The sequence below is a fragment of the Phascolarctos cinereus genome, unplaced genomic scaffold (genome assembly GCF_003287225.1).
Source record: "Phascolarctos cinereus isolate Bilbo 61053 unplaced genomic scaffold, phaCin_HiC Scaffold_2;HRSCAF=192, whole genome shotgun sequence".
NCBI classification, from domain to species: Eukaryota; Metazoa; Chordata; class Mammalia; order Diprotodontia; family Phascolarctidae; genus Phascolarctos; species Phascolarctos cinereus.
In genome coordinates this window covers 228,145,257-228,166,893 of record NW_027555625.1, presented here as the reverse complement: position 1 = coordinate 228,166,893, position 21,637 = coordinate 228,145,257, and the positions used below count along the sequence as shown (strand labels likewise).

Below are 21,637 nucleotides of genomic sequence, written 5' to 3'. Positions count from 1 at the left end.
ATTTATTTCCCACAAACTTTTCATAAGAGGAGGCCACCTTCCCTTTTCTTTAGTACCCCACAGGTACCAGCATACAGCTCAAAACGCTCATCTGCTATCTCTCATTTCTGCTGTGAGCAGACCCACTCCTTTCCCACTCACGTTTATTGTACAATCATCAATATGACTCCAAACTACACCAAACCTGCTGATAAGGTAATGTTGAACTGTTTAAGGAAGAGCCTAAAATTTCTTTAAAATCTTCATATTTTTAATCAAACATATTACAGTGCAAATGGCGTAAGTGCTGACAGAAAAGTTCACGTGCATTTTTGCTTCACACATTTTTCTTCTGATGTTGAAAATTACACTGGACGTAAGCCATTTTCCAGGCTAATTTTCCACTTAAATTAAACCTTGAAAGCATTCACTGAAATCATTATATTTGGCAAAGCCATAGACTGAAATCAAGCAGCATTATATTATTATAGTATAAAAAATGTATGAATCTGAAAAGAACTAAGCTACAGAAGCAAGAGACGTGCCATTCTGAGACTCCCGGCCTGGGGAAGGGAGTGCAGGGCTTCCCTCAGGAAGAAGCAAGCATGCCCTTTAAACCTGCACACTGGAATGTATGGAAAATACAAGAGAAAACTGGGCTTCTACAGACCAAAGCATTTGTGAAGCAGTACATTCTTCTTTGTTTTTTAAAGATATTTCAATCCAAATATATTAAGAAGGGTTTCCAACCCTCAATGTTTTTCTTTTAAACAATTTAAATCTAAGCTGCAGGGATCTATGGACTTTTTTTTCAGAATTCTCTTCACAGCACAGCTGTAGTTCTTTTTTAAAAAACGCGATAATATTCACCTTGTACTTTATGTGTTACAAATAAACATAATACATAAAAAGAAAAAGTTTAGATCCTGCTTCAAAGCATTATTCACCTAGTAACCTTGGGTATACCTGAATAGAGCCAAACTTTTAGGAAGCGTTCACTTAATATTTTAGTTGAAGCGAAATACAAGGATGTTGGCTCTTGGCACAAAGACTGTGTGATGCTCCCGGAGGCTCAACTGAAGTCTCTGTTGGTTAGGAAAACAGGTGCCACGAGGGTCCAGAGATAGAGGATGAGGCAAACCCAGCTGGAGGAGATCTTTACCCACACAGGGCTCCACTTGCTGGTCACTGTCTGGAACTCTACATCAGGGCTAGAAAGAGAAGAGGACATGAGACACAACATCCTCCTTACTTCCCGGGATTCTTGACTGATTTTGTTGCCTAAATCCGTCATATTTAGGAACTGGATACCATCATCTGATTAGGAATCATTTTAACATGAAATTTGGTTGAAAGCAGGCTTCAAATAAATACGGTTGTGAATGATGCCGACACAGCCAAGACAGGCTGCTATTTGTGCTCTCGGGCTTTGAGGGGAGCTGTTCTCTTTGTTCCTGTTTCATGGAGAAGTGGACAGCTAGGAGGGCCAGCTAGGTGGCGCAGCAGAGAGAGCTCTTGGCCTGGAAGTCAGGAGGCCCTGAGTTCAAATCTGACCTCAGACATTTCACACTTACTAGCTGTGTGACCCTGGGCAAGTCACTTAACCCTAACTGCCTCACAAAAACCCAAAAACAAACCAAACAAACAAACAAAACAGGACTAAGGACCAACTACCAAAATGTCCCTTGCTTGTTTTCTTCCTGCCTTTGCCTGGAATAGTCCTTACCATCTTTGCTTTCTGTAATTTCTTCTAAGTCCCAGCTAAAATGCCACAGGCTCTTCTAGTTAGGAAAATAATGAACATTCTTTTCAGAGACCATGCACTGACCTCAGTTTGCACCACTTTTATGCATCTAAATTTCATTTTGTAAATGTTATGCAAGCATAAGCTTGCCTGAGTTATGATCAATCAAAATGTTGGAAAACAGAATGGGCCTCGTGCTGAAGAGAGACCACCACCATAGCCTATCAGGGCTGCCCATTCTCCTCATCTCTCTGGGCCTAAAGATGAGGCAGTGAGGACAGTGAGCTTACCTACTCGTCCTCACCTAGTATGTATGTACAACTTACAATCTCCTCTTCATCAGGGGTCAGCTGCCCCAGTGATAGCCAGCTAGTGGTGTGCAGACATTCATGCAGCGATGAAAAGTGTGAAAAAAAAAAATCTTTGAGGCTGTATGCACATATGAGTAAAAGTATTTTGGTAAGCTAGCATTCTGCATCTTGGTTGGTGTCTGTCCTGATTTTTCACTCCTCAGACGTATCTAGGCAAAGTTTAGCAGTGCTAATTTGATACTTCCAATTCCCAAGATTTTATGTTAATAAAAAGACTATGAATTATCATTGCATAAGGCCTAGTAATAAGCCTCCAGAACAGTTAGCAAAGGCCAGTGTTTTAGCATCAGCTGTCAGAGATAGTCTGAGAGGGACAAAAAAGACAGCATTTAGGTCTAGTTTAGACCCAACCATTACTAGCTGTATGGCTTTGGGTAAGTCACTTAATTTTTGCCTTCATTTGTTAATCTACAAAGTGGGACTGAGAGGTGACATTGCATAGTAGATTAAGAGCTGGCCTTGGAGTCCAGAAGATCTAAGTGCCAGTCCTGCCTCTGAGATAGGCTAGCTATGTGATCCTGGCCTGGTCATCTCAGGGCCCCAGGCATCTAAGAGGTAGGTTCCTATACTAATGAAATCACAGGGCTGGCACAAAAAAAAAATGATGAAGTGAGGACACATGCTACCTATCTCTTCATATGAATAGGAAGATTAAATGAGATTACACAAAAGCAGTTTGTAAACCACCGACCTCTATATTGTCAGTAATTATAATAACGAGAATAATTTATGAGGTCTACAATTTGATTTTTTGGCTTATACCTTTGCCAGTTGGTCAGGGTCATCATGATGTACAAAGTGGCCAGGAACATCATCAAGTGGAAGACAGAGTAACTGTACTGCACTCCATCTTTCTCATTGTCCACAGCTCGCCGCGGTTGTCCATCTTCTATGTCTTTCGGGCCATGTGAGGAAGCATCATCCAGTATCACGCTGTCACTCCCTGAGAGAGTCAGCTTGCTTACCTGACTGTTGTTGGAAGAACGGATGCTGCAAATGGACCCCCAGAAAGAAAAGTCAGAAGGGAGACAACACGCTTGGTTGTTGCCATTACATGGTGGTATGGAATTTCTCAACTCTATCACCTATTTTAGGATTCACTGTCTTTTTACAGTCTGTAGTTGTTGATTGCCACAAGACCATTTAAATCAGCCAGTATGCTTCAACATTTACAACTACTGCTATCCATACCATATTGGAGAGGCCAGGGAAATGCAATCTGGCTCCTAAAATGACCACCCTGGCTGGTCCAGGGGAGCTAAGGAGCCCATCCCTCCTGTTTCATTCAGACTGGGAACTTTTCAGATGAATAGGTGACATTCTCTGCTGGCAAAGCTTACTTATTGTTAACAGGTAAATGAAGTTGGGTCAGTAATACAAGGAAAGGACCAGGTATGCTTAGAGATACTACCCTTGCACTTCCCGTTAGAAAGGACAGCTGAGAGTTTTCACTTTGAGGATGCCTAAAATGGCTCTGTTGCTACTAAATGGAGTGAGACTTATAAAAAAAAAAACCAAAAAACTAAGGTCCCATTATTGCAGATGATGTCCCTACCTCATTCTGAGTGTGAGACTTTCTTAACTTAGAGAGGTGTGGTATCATGGCCAGGATACGGAGACCTGGGTTCTCCTCAGGCCTCTGCCATCATTGGCATTTGATTCAAGTCATTTCAGTCCTTGAGACCTCAAGGTTTCTCACTTACATAACAGAGAAAACTGTTGAAACCTCCCCACAAGTCTGCTGTGAGGGTCAAATTAAATGCTTTTTGGAGGCACTATCTAGGTGTGTGCTGTGATCACAAACTCACGTGGAATACAGGAGGCAGACGACAAAGATTATCAGTCCAGCAAAACTCTCTAAATCTAGCCACCGCCCATTCTGTGACAATGGAGGAGCAATGGTAGACACTGAGACAGTTGTGTTCCCAGGAGTCAAGGTGGGTGTAGTTATCTGTGTGATGATGCTCAATAAGCCTGGGTTACAGGTTCGATCTGAAAGTAGGAGATAACATGTATGCAAATGTAGAGTTGTAACATAACCTTCAAATAGCATCCAGGAATAGTTTATTTTGCATGTGATCTAGTTCTAGTTTTCATCCAAAACCAATTTGATAAAACTCCAAATTTTCACTTCAACAAGCCCTTACCAGGTTCATTGGACATGGCTGACCATGTGAGATAAATGGTATAAGCTGTAATAATTGAGGACTGGAGAAGGCCAGAGCGAGGCTGATGTTCCTGTTTAATAAAAAGAGGGGAAAATATATACATATACATATATGCATGTGTGTGTATGCTAATATTTATGTAGCACTTTACAAATATTTGGTTTTTGAAGCAGTTCTGCGATTTAGATGGGATAGGGATATATAGTTTGTAGGTGATAAAACCAAGGATAAGAGAAGAAAAGAAACATAATAAAGAAGCTGGGATTTGAACCTAAATCTCTTGACTCTTCAATTTAATGCTTTTTTCCACTACAATAGGCTACCTCTCCAAAAAAAAAGGTCAATATATTTTATTGACAGCTTTTGGTTTTTGCAAATCCGATCAATTTCTTTACTCAAATATTAATTAAGTGGGTTTTGTATTCTGCTTGAGAACTTTAAAGATGACAATTTTTGGCTTCAAATGAAAACTAATATAGATCAATGAGTGAAGGAAAAAGAATAAATGTTCTTAGTAACCCCCACACCGCCCCCCACCCCCAGATTCTGCTGTGACACAACTTATTATATACCTTTCTCACAGAGCTGTTTTGAGGAAAACCCTTTGTAAAACAGTATGATCTTATATAAGATGGGCTATTATTATTACATAAATGTGAACTACATAATTATGGCATGGTATTTGGGTACCTTAAACCTGTCTTAGATCCTGTTGTGTCGGGGGGGGGGCTTCAGTTATTAGAAGTATGTGTCATGGTAGTATGGCTTCTACTTATAATAGGATCCTAATCATGTTACTATAATGAGACTTTAGTATATCATTAAAACACTTTGGATTTCTAACAAATAGTATAATGAAAGGGTATTTGACTGGGAGTTAGTTGGAAGACATGGGTTCTAGCCTGTGCTCTACTACTAACTTGCTGTATGACCTTGGTCATATCATTTCACCATTTTTAGTTTTATTTTCCTCTTCTGTAATTAATATTAGACAACTGGGCTAGGCATTTAAGGTTCTTTCCAGCTCTTATGACTCAAATAAACCCATTAAAATAGAATATGAAGACCAAATGCAAAGTAACATTTTTTTTTATTTAAAGGAAGACCAAATTGTCTCAGGTAAGAAAAACTGCAGATTTTTTTTTTCTGGAAAGCTGTAATAATTTTAAACCTTTTAGATTTTAATGATCCATAAGGGATCACTCATAAAATTTATAGAATGTTAAGGAAAGAACCTTAGAGGCCACGTCCAAATCTCCAATTTTACAGGTGAATAAACTAAGGCCCAGAGAGGTTAAGTGAGTGGTGGAGCTGGGATTGAGGTCCTCTCACTCCACGTGCAGTGCTGTTTTCTTTTGCCCCATGCTGCTTCGGCTAATATGGGGGAGGGGAGGAGACTTAACCTTTTTTGGAGTGTTATGAGCCCCTCTGGCATCTGGTGGAGCCTACAAGACTCCTTCTCAAAATGTTTTTAAATGCATAAAAGTGTCATAAGAGTTTCTTATTAGCATTATTATCATTTACTAGTTGGGGTCTAGAGCTGCCACTTATGTTAGGAAAAGTCCCCTAGCTGGCTGGAGCCTTTCTTATGATGTGTTAAAATTTGCTGAAGATTCTCAGGTATTTCTTATTTAAGATAAGGAACCAGGACTACATAAAAGGAATTGATGACTTGATTTATGGTCCTCAATTTCCCAACAAACCCTCTCTGTTTATTGATGTACCCACAAGGAAGCCCTGGCTCTTAGTTATCTTTTGGTATATGAATCCTGCCCCTCTCAATTAGCCCACTGTAAACTCTCCAGATGGAGTCTTGAAATGTAAATCTCACAAACCGAGCTTTGAAATGTAATTCTCTTTAGTTTGTCTTCAGAGGCTAACCTGTTTCTCCTTTCCTCAAGTTATATGTAAGACTCTGCCTTCCCTCTGACATGGGTGTAAGACCAAAAAAAATTTTTTTGTCTCTCTGATGTAATTAAAAACTATATAAAACTTCTTTACGCTCTGAATGGGACCCAAAGTTTATCAAGGATTTCAGGTCTGAGCTTAAGAATATAATGCAAATCTTAGTTTTGCTTCCTAGATCTTTGCACGTTGATAGTTCTGACTAGTAGCAGTACCTATATCAGCAGACTCCATGGTTTTTTCCATAATGTCATGTACAAGATTACAAAGGAAACCAATTATAGTGAAATATGGCTATTAAAAAAATTTAAAAACAAACTTGTGGAGCCCACGTCAGAATGCCTGATCTAAAGCAACACCCAACACGGGAGTCCCTTCTACAACATTCCTGACACATGGTTAGTCTGCCTAACTCATCCAGGAATGGGTAACTCGCTGCCAAAGCAGGCCATTTAAAACCATGCGGACAAATTATATTTACATGAACCTACAGATAATTCCCACTCTTTTTTCTCATGAGAGACTAAACAGACTTTCAGAGCAAAAGGAATCTTAAACAAACATCTAAATACAACCCTAATTCACAGAGAAATTAGCCAAGGGAAATGACTTATCCAAGATGAGACAAAAAGTCAATGGATCCCAATGCGGCAGAGATCAGAATCCAAGCTTCCTGAAACGTCTAAACAATGCACGCTAGTTAAGTCATAATGATTTGTAAATGAAATATTAACAAAAAGAATGTCAGCAGGAGAAAAGTAAAACAGAAAACATGTGTCAATACCTGAATTTTTGGAAGAATTGAGACAATGGATACCACCATGCAAAAAATCAGATTTAAACTGATAAATAACTTGTTTTCCGTGCAGGCGTCAGTTTTGGTGTAGAATACATACAAGAGCACCACGCCGATGAAAGACAGGATGTAGAAGAAGCTTGTAAATGACAGCAAAACTACAAAACAGGAAATCAATGTTAACTTCCACAATCTGAAGCAGACACCAAATAGGATTTAGGAAGGGGTCTTTTCTTCCCCCTCTGCATAAACTGAGGCATACTTTCTTTCACTTTTAGTATAATCAGTGATTACAAATGGAAACATAGCAGGCCCCAAGTTTATAAGAACAAGTTATTTTGCTCATGTTATATGCTCACCAAGCACCTAAAACCATGTACTAGGTCATGTCATTCTGATTTCCTGGGTTGGAAAAGCAGTTTATCAATCCAGTTGGAATTATTTCTTATTACCTGTAGGCAGACCTGTACTTGGGATAAACAAATAGTTTAAGTCACTGCAATATCTCCTAATGGCTTGAGTTTGAATCCCATCTGACAAAGTTGGTGTTTCCATGCCCCCATATTTATCTATTAAAGTTCATCCCCTTCTTTAAAAAAAATCATTATTTATTGGCATCTTTATCATTTCAAATTTTGAGTTCCAAATTCTCTCCCTTCCCCTCCTCCCACAACTGAGAAGGTAAACAATAAATCAATTATACATATGTGAAAACATTCAAAACCTATTTCCAAATTAGCCAAATAATATTTCAGAAAAAAAATAAGAACAAAGAAAGTGAGAAAAATACTTCAATTTGCACTCAGAGTTCACCAGTTCTCTCTCTGGAGGTGGACAGCATTTTTCATCATGAGTCTTTTAGAACCGTATCCATCAGAGTAGCCAAGTCTTTCACAGCTGATCATCATTACAATATTGCTGTTACTGTGCACAATGATCTCCTGGTTCTTCTAACTTCACTTTTCATATGGGTTTGCCATATTTTTCTGAAAGCATCCTGCTCATCATTTCTTTTTTTTTTTCCCATATGAGGCAACTGGGGTTAAGTGACTTGCCCAGGGTCATACAGCTAGTAAGTGTTATGTGTCTGAAGCTGGATTTGAACTCAGGTCCTCCTGACTCCAGGACAGTGCTCTATCCACTATGCCACCTAGCTGCCCCCTCATCATTTCTTATAGCATAATAGTACTCCATCACAATCATACATCACAACTTGTTCAGCCATTCTCCAACTGATAAGCATCCCCTCAATTTCCTGTTCTACTATACTATAAATATATTTGCTTCTATACTATACTACAAACATATTTGCACATATAGGTCTTTTTCCTTTTTCTTCATCTTTTCAAAAAGCTTAGCTTACATGCTACCTCTTTCAGGAAGCCTTCCATGACCCTACTACCTCCTAACTGAAAGTGATCTCTCCCTAACAGTACTTTGCCTGGACTTCTTTTGCATACTTCTTATACTATTCCTGGTATCATAATTATTTGGGTACATTATAACAGTCTCCCTGTTATATTATAAGGTCCTCAAAAGCAGGGTCCATGTATTCTCTCTACCTTTGTATCTCTAGAACTGTATACAATAAGAACTTAATAACCATCAGAGAACCTAAATTTTCAGTGAGAACCTGGGAAGGATCCTTTCACCCTCTAGGCAGTTCAATTTCTAGAATACTGGTTGCAAGGGACCATGCTGAGTGGACATAGTAAAAATCCTAAGGCAGGCAGGAAAGGGACCTGCACTTATAGCAGACTTCAGATCCTGTCCTATAGTGAGATGCTTCTTTACATGGCACAGCAGCAGTAGGATCATGGGATTTAGAGCTGGAAAGTAACTTAGAGGTCATTTACTGCAACTCCATTTTACAGAACAAAAACTGAGGCCTAGAGAGTTGAAGAGCCTTGCTCAAGATTATACAGGTAGCAAGACACCTGGGATTTGAACCCCAGTGTCCAGATTACAAAGCCAGTGCTCTTTTTATTATATCACATGAGAAAGTGCTGATGAGCACAAACCCAACAACTCTTCTATGTGAGCCATTATTCATTTGGAAGATCAGAGATCTAGAAAGGTCATAGGTGTCACATTAAGACCAGTCTCCTGCTCAAAGGATTAAGTATGATACTCCTGACAATGGATGCCTCAGTGATAGGGATGCCTCACTACCTTTGTGAGGTAGTCCAGTATTTACTGACTAGTAACCAAAAATGTTCAAGTTCTCTAAAAAAAGCAAGCTACATAAATAAAATTAAAATGAGGTCGAGGTGTCTGATGCTTGTCCTTAACTAGACTTTTTTTTTTTTGGCGAGGCAATTGGGGTTAAGTGACTTTCCCACAGTCACACAGCTAGTGAGTGTTAAGCGTCTGAGGCCAGATTTGAACACAGGTCCTCCTGACTCCGAGGCCAGTGCTCTATCCACTATGCCACCTAGCTGCCCCACTAGACTTCTTTTGATGTCATGCCTTCTATTCTCAGGCGATAGAAACACTAGGCTATAGCATCCGGATTCCAAATCAGAAGTCTGAAATACAATTTCTAGAACAGAATGAAATTCTCAGCAATGCATTCACTGATTAAAACCTGACACTTCAAGATAAGATAAGTATGCCAATTTCCAAATGTGGAACAAATGTAGGATACCTACTGGACAGGAAGTCAAAGCACACAATTATTTTCCCTAACATGGGATGTCCATCCTAATCTAAGCATGTATACCATCTCACAACATAAATACAAAACCACATAATCTTAAATTCTTCCTTCCCTTTTTTCTCTAACTCCACTAATCTGTAAAATGAGAGAGTTAGGATAGTCTCTTTCCAGCTGTAACCTTCTATGTTCCAAAGTCTCTTCCAGCTTTAATATTCTGTAACTTGAGATTTGGTTGAACTGGGAAATAAATAACGGTTCTTTAAAAAAAAAAACCCAAACTTTTCATCAATGGCTTTTACACATTTGAAACTAATGAGATTTGACAACCTTGTTTCATTTACAAAATAAAGCTCTAATAATAATCTGTTCAGACACCTACCTGCATACCAGCACCTAGCATTTCCTTCTTCCATTCGATTGACCCAACCCTCGTTTAAAGAGTGGGCAAAGTCCACTAACAGTATCAACTGTATGAGGATGTATAAGGTGGCCCCAAACATTCCAATAAAATGCCAGGCTACAAGCCAAAAGGAAGACAGTACTTAGTTCACATTATAGGTTAAGGCAAGACAGTCACATTGGTTTCAACTCAGATGAGTACATGGTAAAGAGAATCAGGGAGTTCTTTTGCTGGGCTGCTTCAGCCCTTGTTTAACCTATACCAGAAATCCATACATATCATTCAGTGTATGTTAAAGATATCAAATTACAACAAAAAAACTAACAGCAAAGATATTGGAATCCTTATGGGGACTTATGTTAACTCATCCATATTACAAAGGACTTCCAATAAACATACTATTAAAACATGGCAAGGAGAGCAAGCAAATTAGCCTTTGTTTCCAGGCAATTTGCTATTGCTGACATCCATTAATTAATGCCTAGCCTCCATAATATTTTATATATACATATATATATATATGTATGTATATATATATATGTTACAAACTGATTACTATGGTATTTTATAATTTGGAAGTCATACCTGTGCTAAATGGGCCCCCAGGAATGTAGAAAGATCCAACCATGAGACCAATAATGGCAACAACTTTGAAGAACCAGAACCTATTAAGACATAAAAATGTTTCTCTGAAATGTTTCTGCCATCATACAAAAACAGACTGCTAAAAAGCAGAAACACAGTGCCCAGTTAAATGAAGCATTAACAAAAGGACTGACTTCAACTGGATTTTCCATACTTATTTCTTCATTTTAAATCTAAGGAGAAACATGACCATAGATAACATGTCATTATTTTACATTGTTTTATAAATGAAGTTTTAAATGTTTACCAATTTTGTACCTAATCATAATTCTTTAATACTTCATAGGTCGGGAATTTTATCAGTGTGGGTACACCTTAGACTAGTGCAAATCAGAACCTCTCAATACCTTGCCAGAGTATCTTCATAAATTGCTACATAAAAAAAAAAATTAATCACACTGTCCAGTGGCAAACTTCTGGCCATAACTAATGACTAACTCATAAAACAAACAGAAAATCTGAAGAATGCTAGATCTACTGAATTAACTTTTTTTAAAAAAACTAGACTTTTATAGCTAGAAGGACTCTTATAGATTATGTTAAGTAAATTATTACCTGACTGTCAGTCTAATACTCCTTTAGGGCTATGAGTCAGTTAAGCTTGGACTGTAGCACTGAATCTGCTACCAACTACTTATATGATCTTAGGCAAGTTATTTTTTCATTGCTGAGCTTCAGTTTCCTCATCCATAAAATGAAAAGGTTGGAGATTACTGCTAACATCTGGTCCAGCTAAAAAATTTTGTGATCCCAAGAATACTAATATCAAAGAAACAACATGTGTTTAAAAAAGACTTTTAAGAGATTTGTTAGAATTCACTATTTATTTACATGTAGCTGCATAGTTACCAATAACTATGAGAAAAAGACAAGATCAAGTAGATGTTATCATATACTGAAAATTAACGTAGGTGGACATTTATGATTCCTACATGCAGAATGCTACAAATCAGCAACGATTGTTCTCTTATGGAAGTAAACTCAAAAGACAGGACATAGCACACAAATTTAAGGCCTCAATGCCCACATCTGCTGCATCCTAGCCCAGGAAGCACCGGATCTTAAAAGTTGCAACTTCTAAACAAACAGCTTGTCTTTTTTTTGTCACACTTCTCACAACAGTTTTAGTTGCTGTTCCGCATTTTCCCTGTTGCTCCGCTCTCTAACAGCACATATGCGATGAAATTTAACCAGAGTTTAAGGCCTGTTTCTTATGCTTCCATAGTAGCAAATGTGATTGGAAAAGGATTAGGTAAAGAGGCCTATGTAACAGAGATCTGTAAAGGTACTGGGAACGTTCACAGGTACTTTTCTGAATTTAAAATATTGGGCTTACTTACATAAAGATGTACTTTGGGTCACATGACACCTTAAAAGGGGTGAAGAGGGAGTAAAGTAATGCCTTAGCTAGGGCTCACAAGGGAAAATGTGGGCAGAAACTATGTAAACCAAATGCAGGTTGGGAATTTGCAAATTGGATCAGCCTTGACAACCAGAAGTTGAGTGGAACCAACATTAGGTATGATGATATTATGGACTATAAGTATATAATAACCCATTCCTAGGTTGAGGAGCGAGCTAAAACAGAACTGCATAGCTGGAGCTCTGGATTTCTATAGATAACACAGCCAGTACCTCCACGGAAAAAAGTAAAACCAAACCCCCAAAGCTCAGAGGGATAGTTAGTTTAGTGATAGCATAGTTTTGACAAAACTCTAAGCTAGCAAGTTCCTGTTCTGGTCACTGACTTTTAAAATATACTTTTGATTATCTACGCCCTACTATGATATTTCTGGATTTATTTCATGCTAACAATCCTGGTATCCAAGGTTATTTTCCTTCAGGTGCAAAACTGCTTATGATGTGAAATCCAAGAAAGAGGAGCCTGACCTGGGGAATTCCTGTCAGGTTAACTGTTCTCTGACTTTGAAAATGATGATCAAATGCTTTCACATACATTACACCAAAATTATCTAGGCCACTTATCTATATTTGTCCCAAGATTACACTACAATATCCTAACAGGAACAGGGGTGGCATGAAAAAATGTGAGCAGGGAGACAAAGAATGCCTGATAAAAATCACTAAGGTATCACACATACCCATTGTGCACTGCAGCTCTTGGATCTTTACTACTTCTCACTTTTAACATCAGTAGAAAGAATAGAAAGAAAAAGACAGCTAAGGCAAAGCTGATCCGATAGATAGCTTTGTAACCAACGAGGACATCACAAATGTTGTCACTTGTATCATCATCACTCTTGATTTTAAATCCCCCTTCACAGAATCCAGGAACCTGGAAAAAGAAATTCCAGTGTTATTGTGTACCCCATTTTGAGAAAATACACCATATGAAAACCTGTATTTACAAACTAGATGAAGTGAGGGTGATGATGATTTAAGAAAGGCTTCACCACAGGTTTCCATTAAGTTATGAGCATCCCCATATGCTGAAATGAGATTTACTTTATAAAAAAGTTTGCTTTAATAACTTTTCAGGGATTTTTGTGTAAGGCAAGGTATGTTTCTATTTTAAATAGTTTAATAATGCCTGGATAAGCTATAGTGCAAAAGTGACATAAATTCTAAAAAGAAAGCTTGTAAGTTAGTCTCTAGAGATAATAAAATTTTGTCCCAACCATTACCTGAGCCCTGGGTATCTCAGACAACAATGGGTTCAAAGTCCTTTAATTTGGGGTGACAGAGGTAGCACCCTCTCTATCTCTACTTCAGTATAGAGACTATATGAATTTCTCTTTTTTACCATCAGCCCTACCACTCACATAAAATCCTATTATTAAATATTCCAATAAATTGAACTTTCTGAATCAGATGTGAAGTCTTTGTTTTGGGTAAATTAGATCATTTCTGTCTAGTGTGGTTCTCTCTCAGCCTACACGCCATACCTTCTAGCCTTAGAAGTACTAGCCTTGCTTGAAAGGATAAATTTTTATACACTTACTGAAATAAAGCGGTGGGATGACTATCTCTCGTTTTGTTTCTCTTCCTTGCCAGGCCAAAGTGTGAATGTGTTTACTATGACAGTCTTTCCTTACCTCTGAAGTAAAATGTGAAAGCTCCATGATGTTCCTAAAACACATCCCAAAAGGCTACACCTAATCTCATAATCATGAATATGTGAACCATTAAACCCATATTTCCCAAACTCATTTGGTCAGAGAAATCTTGAGGTTTAACATGCACTAGCATGTCCCATGGTTGAAAGGGTATACTGAAAGTATGAAATACCTTTGAGGGGGGAAAGATTAGGAAACTATGAAAGCAAAGTAAAGGAAACAATTTATTTTATTCCTCTTATCCCAAGATATTTCACTTATGTAATTTTCTATTTAATATTTTAGAAGGAAAAATACTACCAACATTAATATTTCCTTATGGAATAGCAGGTTAGGAATACAGTTTTGAAAATTATGAATTAGAACATCAATTAAAACTCACTAGGTTATGTATTGAATCTTTTCCAATGAGCAGTTATTTCAAAATTTAAAATGATAATAAATTAGTAAATTACAGCTTAATGTTAATTCCAAATACCTTTTTCAGCTGTGTTTCCAATCCTTCTGTCAACATAATACAAGAAACAGCTGTGCCCAAGAAAAGGATAAAGGCATAGATAAGGCGAGTCAGAGTTGAATTCCTGACGTTAGGACAGCAACTGCACAGCAAACATGATGCACTGCCGCACAAGCACGGAATCTACAAGGGAATCGTGACAAAATAAAATGTTTTCCTTATACACAGAGAAACACAAAAAGGGAATCAAATACAGTGAAAGCCCTTTATGTTACATATGAAACCTACATTTCATTAGGTTTTTGTCACATAAGTTCCATTTTGGTAGCTATTATCTAACCCAGAGAATAATACACATCTGTGTAATAACAGGGTTATAATGTATTGGGAGTATGTCACAGATGTATTTTTATTAGTAAAAAAAAAAAGTTGTCTATTTTTGGAAGATAGTGTGATATCAAGTAAAAGGAGCTCTAGACCTGGAGCCACAAGGCCTCAATTCAAACTTTGGCTCTCCCATTTACTAGCTGTGTGACCATGCACCATGTTTATTTATAAAAAAAAAAAATGGAGATAACAATGTGAGGAAAGCACTTTGTAAAATGTAAAGTGCTAAAGAAATGTGAGCTACTATCATCTTACTATAGTATTACTTACAAGGTATAAATGCTAATAAAACTTTACTTGTTTATTTAATGGGCCTCCTGGTTATCCAGGGCTGCCAGCATAATGCCCCTTAGATGGAACAGCAGTTTTGGGGATTAAGGAATGCCAGCCGAGATTCATCCAATGGCCATCAGGACTCAGTAAGGTCTTACTAGTCAGCACAAGACTGACAATGAGAGTTCCAGAAAGATGATACAACATGAATCACATATATGTTTATCTCAGAAATACAGACTGAATTGTTTGAAGGCATGAACTTATCAAACCACATTCCAAGGTCATATTCATTAATGACTCAACAGACAGAAACACATGGGTCCCTGGTCTCCTATATCCACAGTCTGGCTCTCAGGATACAACAGAAGTTATATAACCTTCACTGCTTATAGATAATATCTACCTTGGGTTGTTATCTGTAGCCACATCTCAACCATCACTCAAGCCAATGGATTATACTTGGTATCTATTAACTGGCAGAGCTCAAAAAGGTATTAGTGTAATTGAAATCAAGGTAAACTTAGGCACAAAGTTCTGAGCTTTTTTATTTATTAGCAAAACATGAATTTGCCAATAAATAGGGTCTCAGATTCCTCATTGATAGCTAAGACCTCAAGGTGGGGTTTTCAGATCGTTTTTGTAGATGAAAGGAAGCTCGTCCATTGTAAAAGGTAGCATCATAGATGGGGAAAACAACATATATGATTGACTGGAGATCAGGTATTGGGGCTAGCAACAACTCTTTTCATCTTCTTGCTGATTGATTGCATCCAGTTGCAAGGTTAGTTAGTGGTACATGGATAACAAACTAGACTTCCCTTGAAAGACAGAAATAACAGACCAGACTTCCTTAAAGGACCCCTAGTAGGAAAGAGATAACAGATTTCCTTGACAAAGAATAGACCATTGATTTAAAAGAAAAACTGAACTTCTAAACTTAACTTAGACAATGCATATTTTACAGAAAAGCTGAACTTCTAAACTTAACTCGGAGACAATAAAATGTGATTTAAGCAGTTACAAAAACGTCAGTGCTGGGTATTACATTTGAAAATAAAAGTAAGCTGAGAAACAAAGTTCAAGTATGATCAATTTATTAGTTAGGCTAACAGTAAACAAAAAATGGCCTTTCTCAATGACCAAAGACTACAAGGTACGGTTTGCTAGCCTTCATATAGTTTTGGGAAGTATAAGAGAATGAAGAACAGGGAACATCACAGATGGAAAACAAATATGATTGGTTACAAAGTCTGGCAAAAACAATATGATTGGCTGGACATTTGGGGCTAGCAACAACCCCTTACTTCCTTACTGATTGATGAGTCCTATTGATAAATAGTTAGTCTGCTCAGTTAGTTGAACAGAGGTAACGGTCTTCTTGGCACCCACCTGCATTCTATAAGGCTTGTTAGTAGGATAACAGAATCTCCCTTGTAAGTGGGTATGCAAGGCTGTATAGATTTAATGCATTTCTTTGAGCTAAGGTTTATATAAGACAACTGAATTTTAAACTAACTGGGGGGGGGGGACTGAACTCCCAGACTCATGAATTTCTGAACTTGACTCAGAGACGAAGAAATATGGTTCAGGCAGTTACAGAATAGAATTACAGAATGGATTCAAATACAATATAGAATCAATTATAAAGTAGAATCAATTTGAATTTCTCCATGGCAATTCAAAATAGAATCAATTATAAAATGGAATCAACTTGATTTTCTCACATGCCCTAAACAAAGCTGGAAATATGTCTTTCCTTCTCTTCACTGAAAAATGAGAATTCTTAATAAAGCCTATTTTCTTTTGTTCCTGTGTGCCTAGGAAGTTGTGTGACTGTCAACCAGAGACTTCAACCCTTCACTGTGCCATACATAACTTGAATTATCCCAGAGCAAATACTTCCATTCCACTGAGAAAGTAATTTTCTTTCCTTAAAATATTTTTGGTCATAGCAACTCATGTAGTTATTTATAAAATACCACATTAGAAGTGTCACTGTGGTCCCTACCCCATGACAGGAACCAGTCAATGATCTAAATTACCTAACCTTAATCCTAACCTTAATCATTGGTCACCAAAAAAAAAAACCCAACAACTTAGCATTTTGCAGGTTAAGACAATAGCACCAGTTAGTTTATTCTATATGCAATCTCACATTTAATAGAAAGAACAGTTTTGAAGTCAAGAGACCTGGGGTCTTTAAAGGTTCTCTACCATTACCTTGAGCATGTGATCTCAGTCTAGGGCTCAATTTCCTCCCAGTCAAATGAAGTTTCTAAGGTTCCCTCCCTCTCTAAAATTCTGTTAATTCTTTGTTGTTTACTTATTCTGCACAATTCTTAAAATAACTTTCCACTTTGTGGTATATATCTCTGATGAGTAAAGGACCTCTGTCTGATTCACATACCCCTACAGTAACTTGATATTTTGATGCATTCCCATAAAGGAATAGCCTATAATTTTTGCCTACAGTGCACAGTCTATAATCTTATTCTAATGGCAACCAAAGAGGAATGATTACTCCTCCAAGTTGGCACTACTGCCTCCCTTACATTTGAATATGTGGTTGCCTTAAAGTAACAAATGGCGATGACAGATAGAAGGCCCTTGAAACTGATCAGTAAATCATGACTTGCTTGCTGTCTTTGGCTCTTTCCAGATGGTCCCAATTCATAAGTAGGAACAATAGCAGTAGTCAATATTTACATAGTACTTTAAGGTTTGCAAAGCACTTTACAAATCTCCCAATTACAAATCCATTATTTGGCAAAAACAAGTTTGTGGTCACATTCAATGAAAAATGAGTTGTATCTGTTAGTAAATGCTTAATAAATGTTTGCTGACTGATGGCCTGTGGATCTCTTCATATATCTTTTAGTACCATAATTTTTACAGTACCTAAAATGAACAAACCACCTAACTTGGCATTCTAAAGCAAAAACTACTGTTACTTTCAACAAATAGTTTTAACTGACAAATGAAATTTTTAACTGACTAGATCTTTAAATGTTATTTTAAGCTGATATTATTAGTTCTTTTGACTGATAGGATTCCAGCAGCTAATATAGGATTTACATTTAGAACAGAATCACAGAATTTTAGAACTGGACAATACTCTAAAGATCATCTCCAGGGGTAGGGAACCTGTGGCCTCGAGGCTGAAGTTTCCCCCTCCAATCCCCCAATCTATCATCTAATCTACCTAGGGATAAGAAAGATTATCCAAAACCACACAGCAAATTAATGGCTTAATAAGGACAAGAAACAAAAGTCTCCTGACTGTTAATCCAAAGCTCTTTGCACTGTACTAAGTAAGCATCCCTCAAAGTAGAAGTTCGAAACCAAAGCTTTATATTATACTGTACCACTGACAGGTATATGAAATCCCAAATCTTAAAGCAGCATGAAGTAATAAAGCAAATCACTATCTTCCACCTTCAGAAACCGATTATATTGTCACTCAAATTGCTTGGCAATGAAAGTAGATGAAAACAAACCACTCAACTGTGATTTTTAAAGTCTCAAACTTGGCCATCAGCTAGGGACAGAACTGCTTTGGTGAAAAGTAAGTAAATAAGAATAATTTCCAAATAGTCCAAAATTTAGCTTTGATGAGAAATGTCATCAAGAAACAATGAAGGCCAATTTGATTCTAATCTCCCAATTAAGGCACCTTCTTCCCCTGAACCGGTAATGTTTCTCACCAAAGATATTACCTATAGCCCTTAAAGATACCATATTTAAATAACCAATCATCTTCTGTATTTCGGAAAAAATGAACAATGGGGTTGCAAGAGAGACCTTTAATGTTATTTCATCTGGACTACCTTTTTTTTTTCTTTATAGAGAAGGAACAGGCCTAGGAGAGAGGGACTGAGTTGCTCAAAACTAGCTTACACTGGTGACTAAAATCCAGTTTTCTTGATTTGTAGGCAAGAGTCTATCCAAGATACCTCCTCTTGCTGTTACCCACACGTATGCATAATGTTTCGTCTCCTGTCTGTGCCTTTGCATTGGCTGTTCTCCATGCACATCCCTCCACGTCCCCCATTCCCTTCTCACCTTTATATCTCTCAGAATCCCTAGTTTCCTTCAAGATTCAGCTTAAGCTACCTTCAAATCATTTTGCATCTATTTGGTATTTCCCTACTCCCAGCTAGACTACAGGCTCCTTGAGTGCAGAGACTGTTTTCACTTTTGTCTTCCAATATACTCTCCTAGCCTAAAGGGTTAGTGCTTAATAGTGTTTGTTGATTGAATTCAATTACAGTATAAGTATGGTGCCTACATCAACTGTCTGAACAAGATACCCAGTCAAAAGAAAAACAGGATGGAGAGATTTGGGCTGAGAGCAGGATTAGTAGCCACAGTGACTTTCGGGACTGGGAAAGGAAAAAGATTCGCCATAGGAAAACATATCCGAGAGAGAGAGAGAGAGAGAGAGAGAGAGAGAGAGAGAGAGAGAGAGAGAGAGAGACACACACACACACACACACACACACACACACACCACACACCCCCCAAGCCAGTCAAAGTCAACTCAGGTCAAGTAAAAAAAAAACATCATCTGCTTGTTATAAAGTCCTGTGATAGATTCTGTAGAAGATGCAAAGATGGAAATCACCCATCTTTGACAAAGCATTAAAGTTTACAGAATGCTGTCCACACAAAAATCCTGTAAAGTTAAAAATTATTTACTTATATTTTATACATAAGGAAACTCTGGCTCAGAGAGGGGAAGTTGTCAACAACAATACTGTTAAGCTTACTTTTGTCAGGCACTGTCTCTGAGCGATTTTCAATTATCTCATTAGATCCCCACAACAGCCTTGGGAAGTAGGTGCTATTATTATGTTCCCCATTTTACTGATGAGGAAAATGAGGTAAACAGAAGTTAAGTGAACTTGTCCAGGGTCACACAGCTAGTAAGTCCTCTGAGATTCGATCTCAACTCAGATGTTCCTGACTCCAGGCCTGTTTGCGGCTGTATCCGCTGCACCCCCTAGCTGCCCCAAATGCTGTCGAGAACCCTGAAAGTATCACACAGCTATTAATACTTTGGGGCATACTAGACAAGAACCAGAGGTGGTGGTTTCTACTGCTCCTTGTTCCATTCAGTTCTGTGACCAAAGGCAAGTCACTTAACAGAAAGTTCTTCATCTCTAAAATGGTGATAATAACACTAGAGGCATCTACTCTACCGAAGTTATTTATAAGACAGGCACTATATAAATGTGAATTATTCTTGTTATTATCTTTCCTAACTCATTCCTGCTTATCTCCCTTTAGACACTTTTTTCTTTTAATGAAGATCAACAGGGCAACGGAATGTCAGATGGGATCCAATTAGATAATATTTGTAAAGCCCTTAGCAGAGTCCCTGGCGCATAGTAGGGGCTTCATAAACGCTTGTTCCCTTTCCTTCTTTTAATGTCAGATGAGATCCAATGAGATACATAGTAGGGGTTTAATAAATGCTTGTTCCCTACCCGCCCCCAACCGACAGATGAGATCCAAAAGAGATAAACAGTAGGCGTTTAAAACGCTTGTTGCTCTCCCCTCCACCCCCAGTCCCCATAAACGTCAGATGCAGAGCTGGAAGTAAGGGCTCCAGTTCCCTTTCCCTCGGCCCATCAGACGAGAAACAACCACCCTCTTCCCCAGGATCTCTCCCAGGCTGCCAGCGCGCTCCGCCCTCCCCGCCCCGCCCCGCCCCCTCCCATTTCCCTTCCCAGACCCGGGAGCCTGGACTGGCTGGGGTGGGTGGGGCAAAGAGCCGGGTAAATAAACAAAAGGACTCCGCGTCCTGAACTCCAGGACACCGCGGCCGGGCCAGAGCCGCGGGTGGTACCGGGGCCGGAGAGGGCGGCCACCCTGGAGCGGCGGCTCCGCGGCCCCGGCCGGCCCGGGATGCCACCCTGAGGTTCGCGGCCGGGGGTCGGCAGGTAGTCCGCCCTCCTTCCTGCCGCCGGGCCACTCACCCAGCTGGCCACAGAGAAGACTCCCAGCACGGCCCCCATGGCGGCGGCCGGGCCCGACCGTGTCAGCGGCTGCGGGATGGCGCAAGCTCCGACTCCTGCGACGCTGCCTCCGCCGCTGCCTTCTCAGAGCCCGGGGCCGACGGTTCCGCGAGATGGAAACCGCGACCCGCCCCTCTCCCGACGTGTATCATACGTCACTGCGTCGTTCCGCCTACCTCCGCCCCCTCCCTTTCACCAAAACCGGGGGGCCGTCCATTGGTTGAGGAGGGAGGCGGGGCTAGAGGAGCTGTCAGGGGGCGGAGCCGTCTGGGAAAGGAGCTGTCCAGTGGAGGAGTCGTAGTGGGGCGGAGATGTCGAATTGCTGTGAGCTGGCCAAGTTGCAGTCCCGCGGCCTTTGCTCCCGGCCCCTAAGGGGGCCCATTAACTTGGAGAGCCTAATGACGAGTGTCGATTGCGCCCTGCGGAGTCCCCACACTTGTTCTTGGTCCTCCTGTCCCCTCTCTGCCTGGGTGTTACTGCAGAGTTGCTCAAGAGTAGCGTTTTATATGGACATGCGCACAGCGCCCTCCCCCCCCAATGTGCGTCCCGGGGTTCCCAAGCACCCTATCCCAAATGAACTGATTGGTAACAGCCCCGAGCTAGACGTAGGATCACCAAACGGAGCACCGTCTGTCGACATAATGCGGGCTAAGCAATGTCAGTTTCATCCTCCTTTGTAGGGGTTGGTCAGTACTGGCAGCTGGAGAAATTCATTTCGTTTTTAAAACCAGCGTTTTTAAGTGGTGGACTTTA

The 21,637-nt window shown here is 39.3% G+C and overlaps 1 protein-coding gene across 1 annotated transcript; it reads right to left on the bottom strand.

Annotated features, from left to right (window-relative positions):
* Positions 1-228: 228 nt before the first annotated feature.
* SERINC3 (serine incorporator 3) lies at positions 229-21,022 on the bottom strand. Its single transcript, XM_020984118.2, has 10 exons — positions 20,846-21,022; positions 14,223-14,384; positions 12,770-12,963; positions 10,608-10,687; positions 10,002-10,139; positions 6,952-7,121; positions 4,242-4,332; positions 3,903-4,086; positions 2,857-3,084; positions 229-1,190 (listed from the first exon to the last, which is right to left on the bottom strand). Exons 1-10 carry the CDS (start codon positions 20,882-20,884, stop codon positions 1,052-1,054), a joined length of 1,425 nt encoding a protein of 474 aa, XP_020839777.1. The 5' UTR covers positions 20,885-21,022; the 3' UTR covers positions 229-1,051.
* Positions 21,023-21,637: the final 615 nt, after the last annotated feature.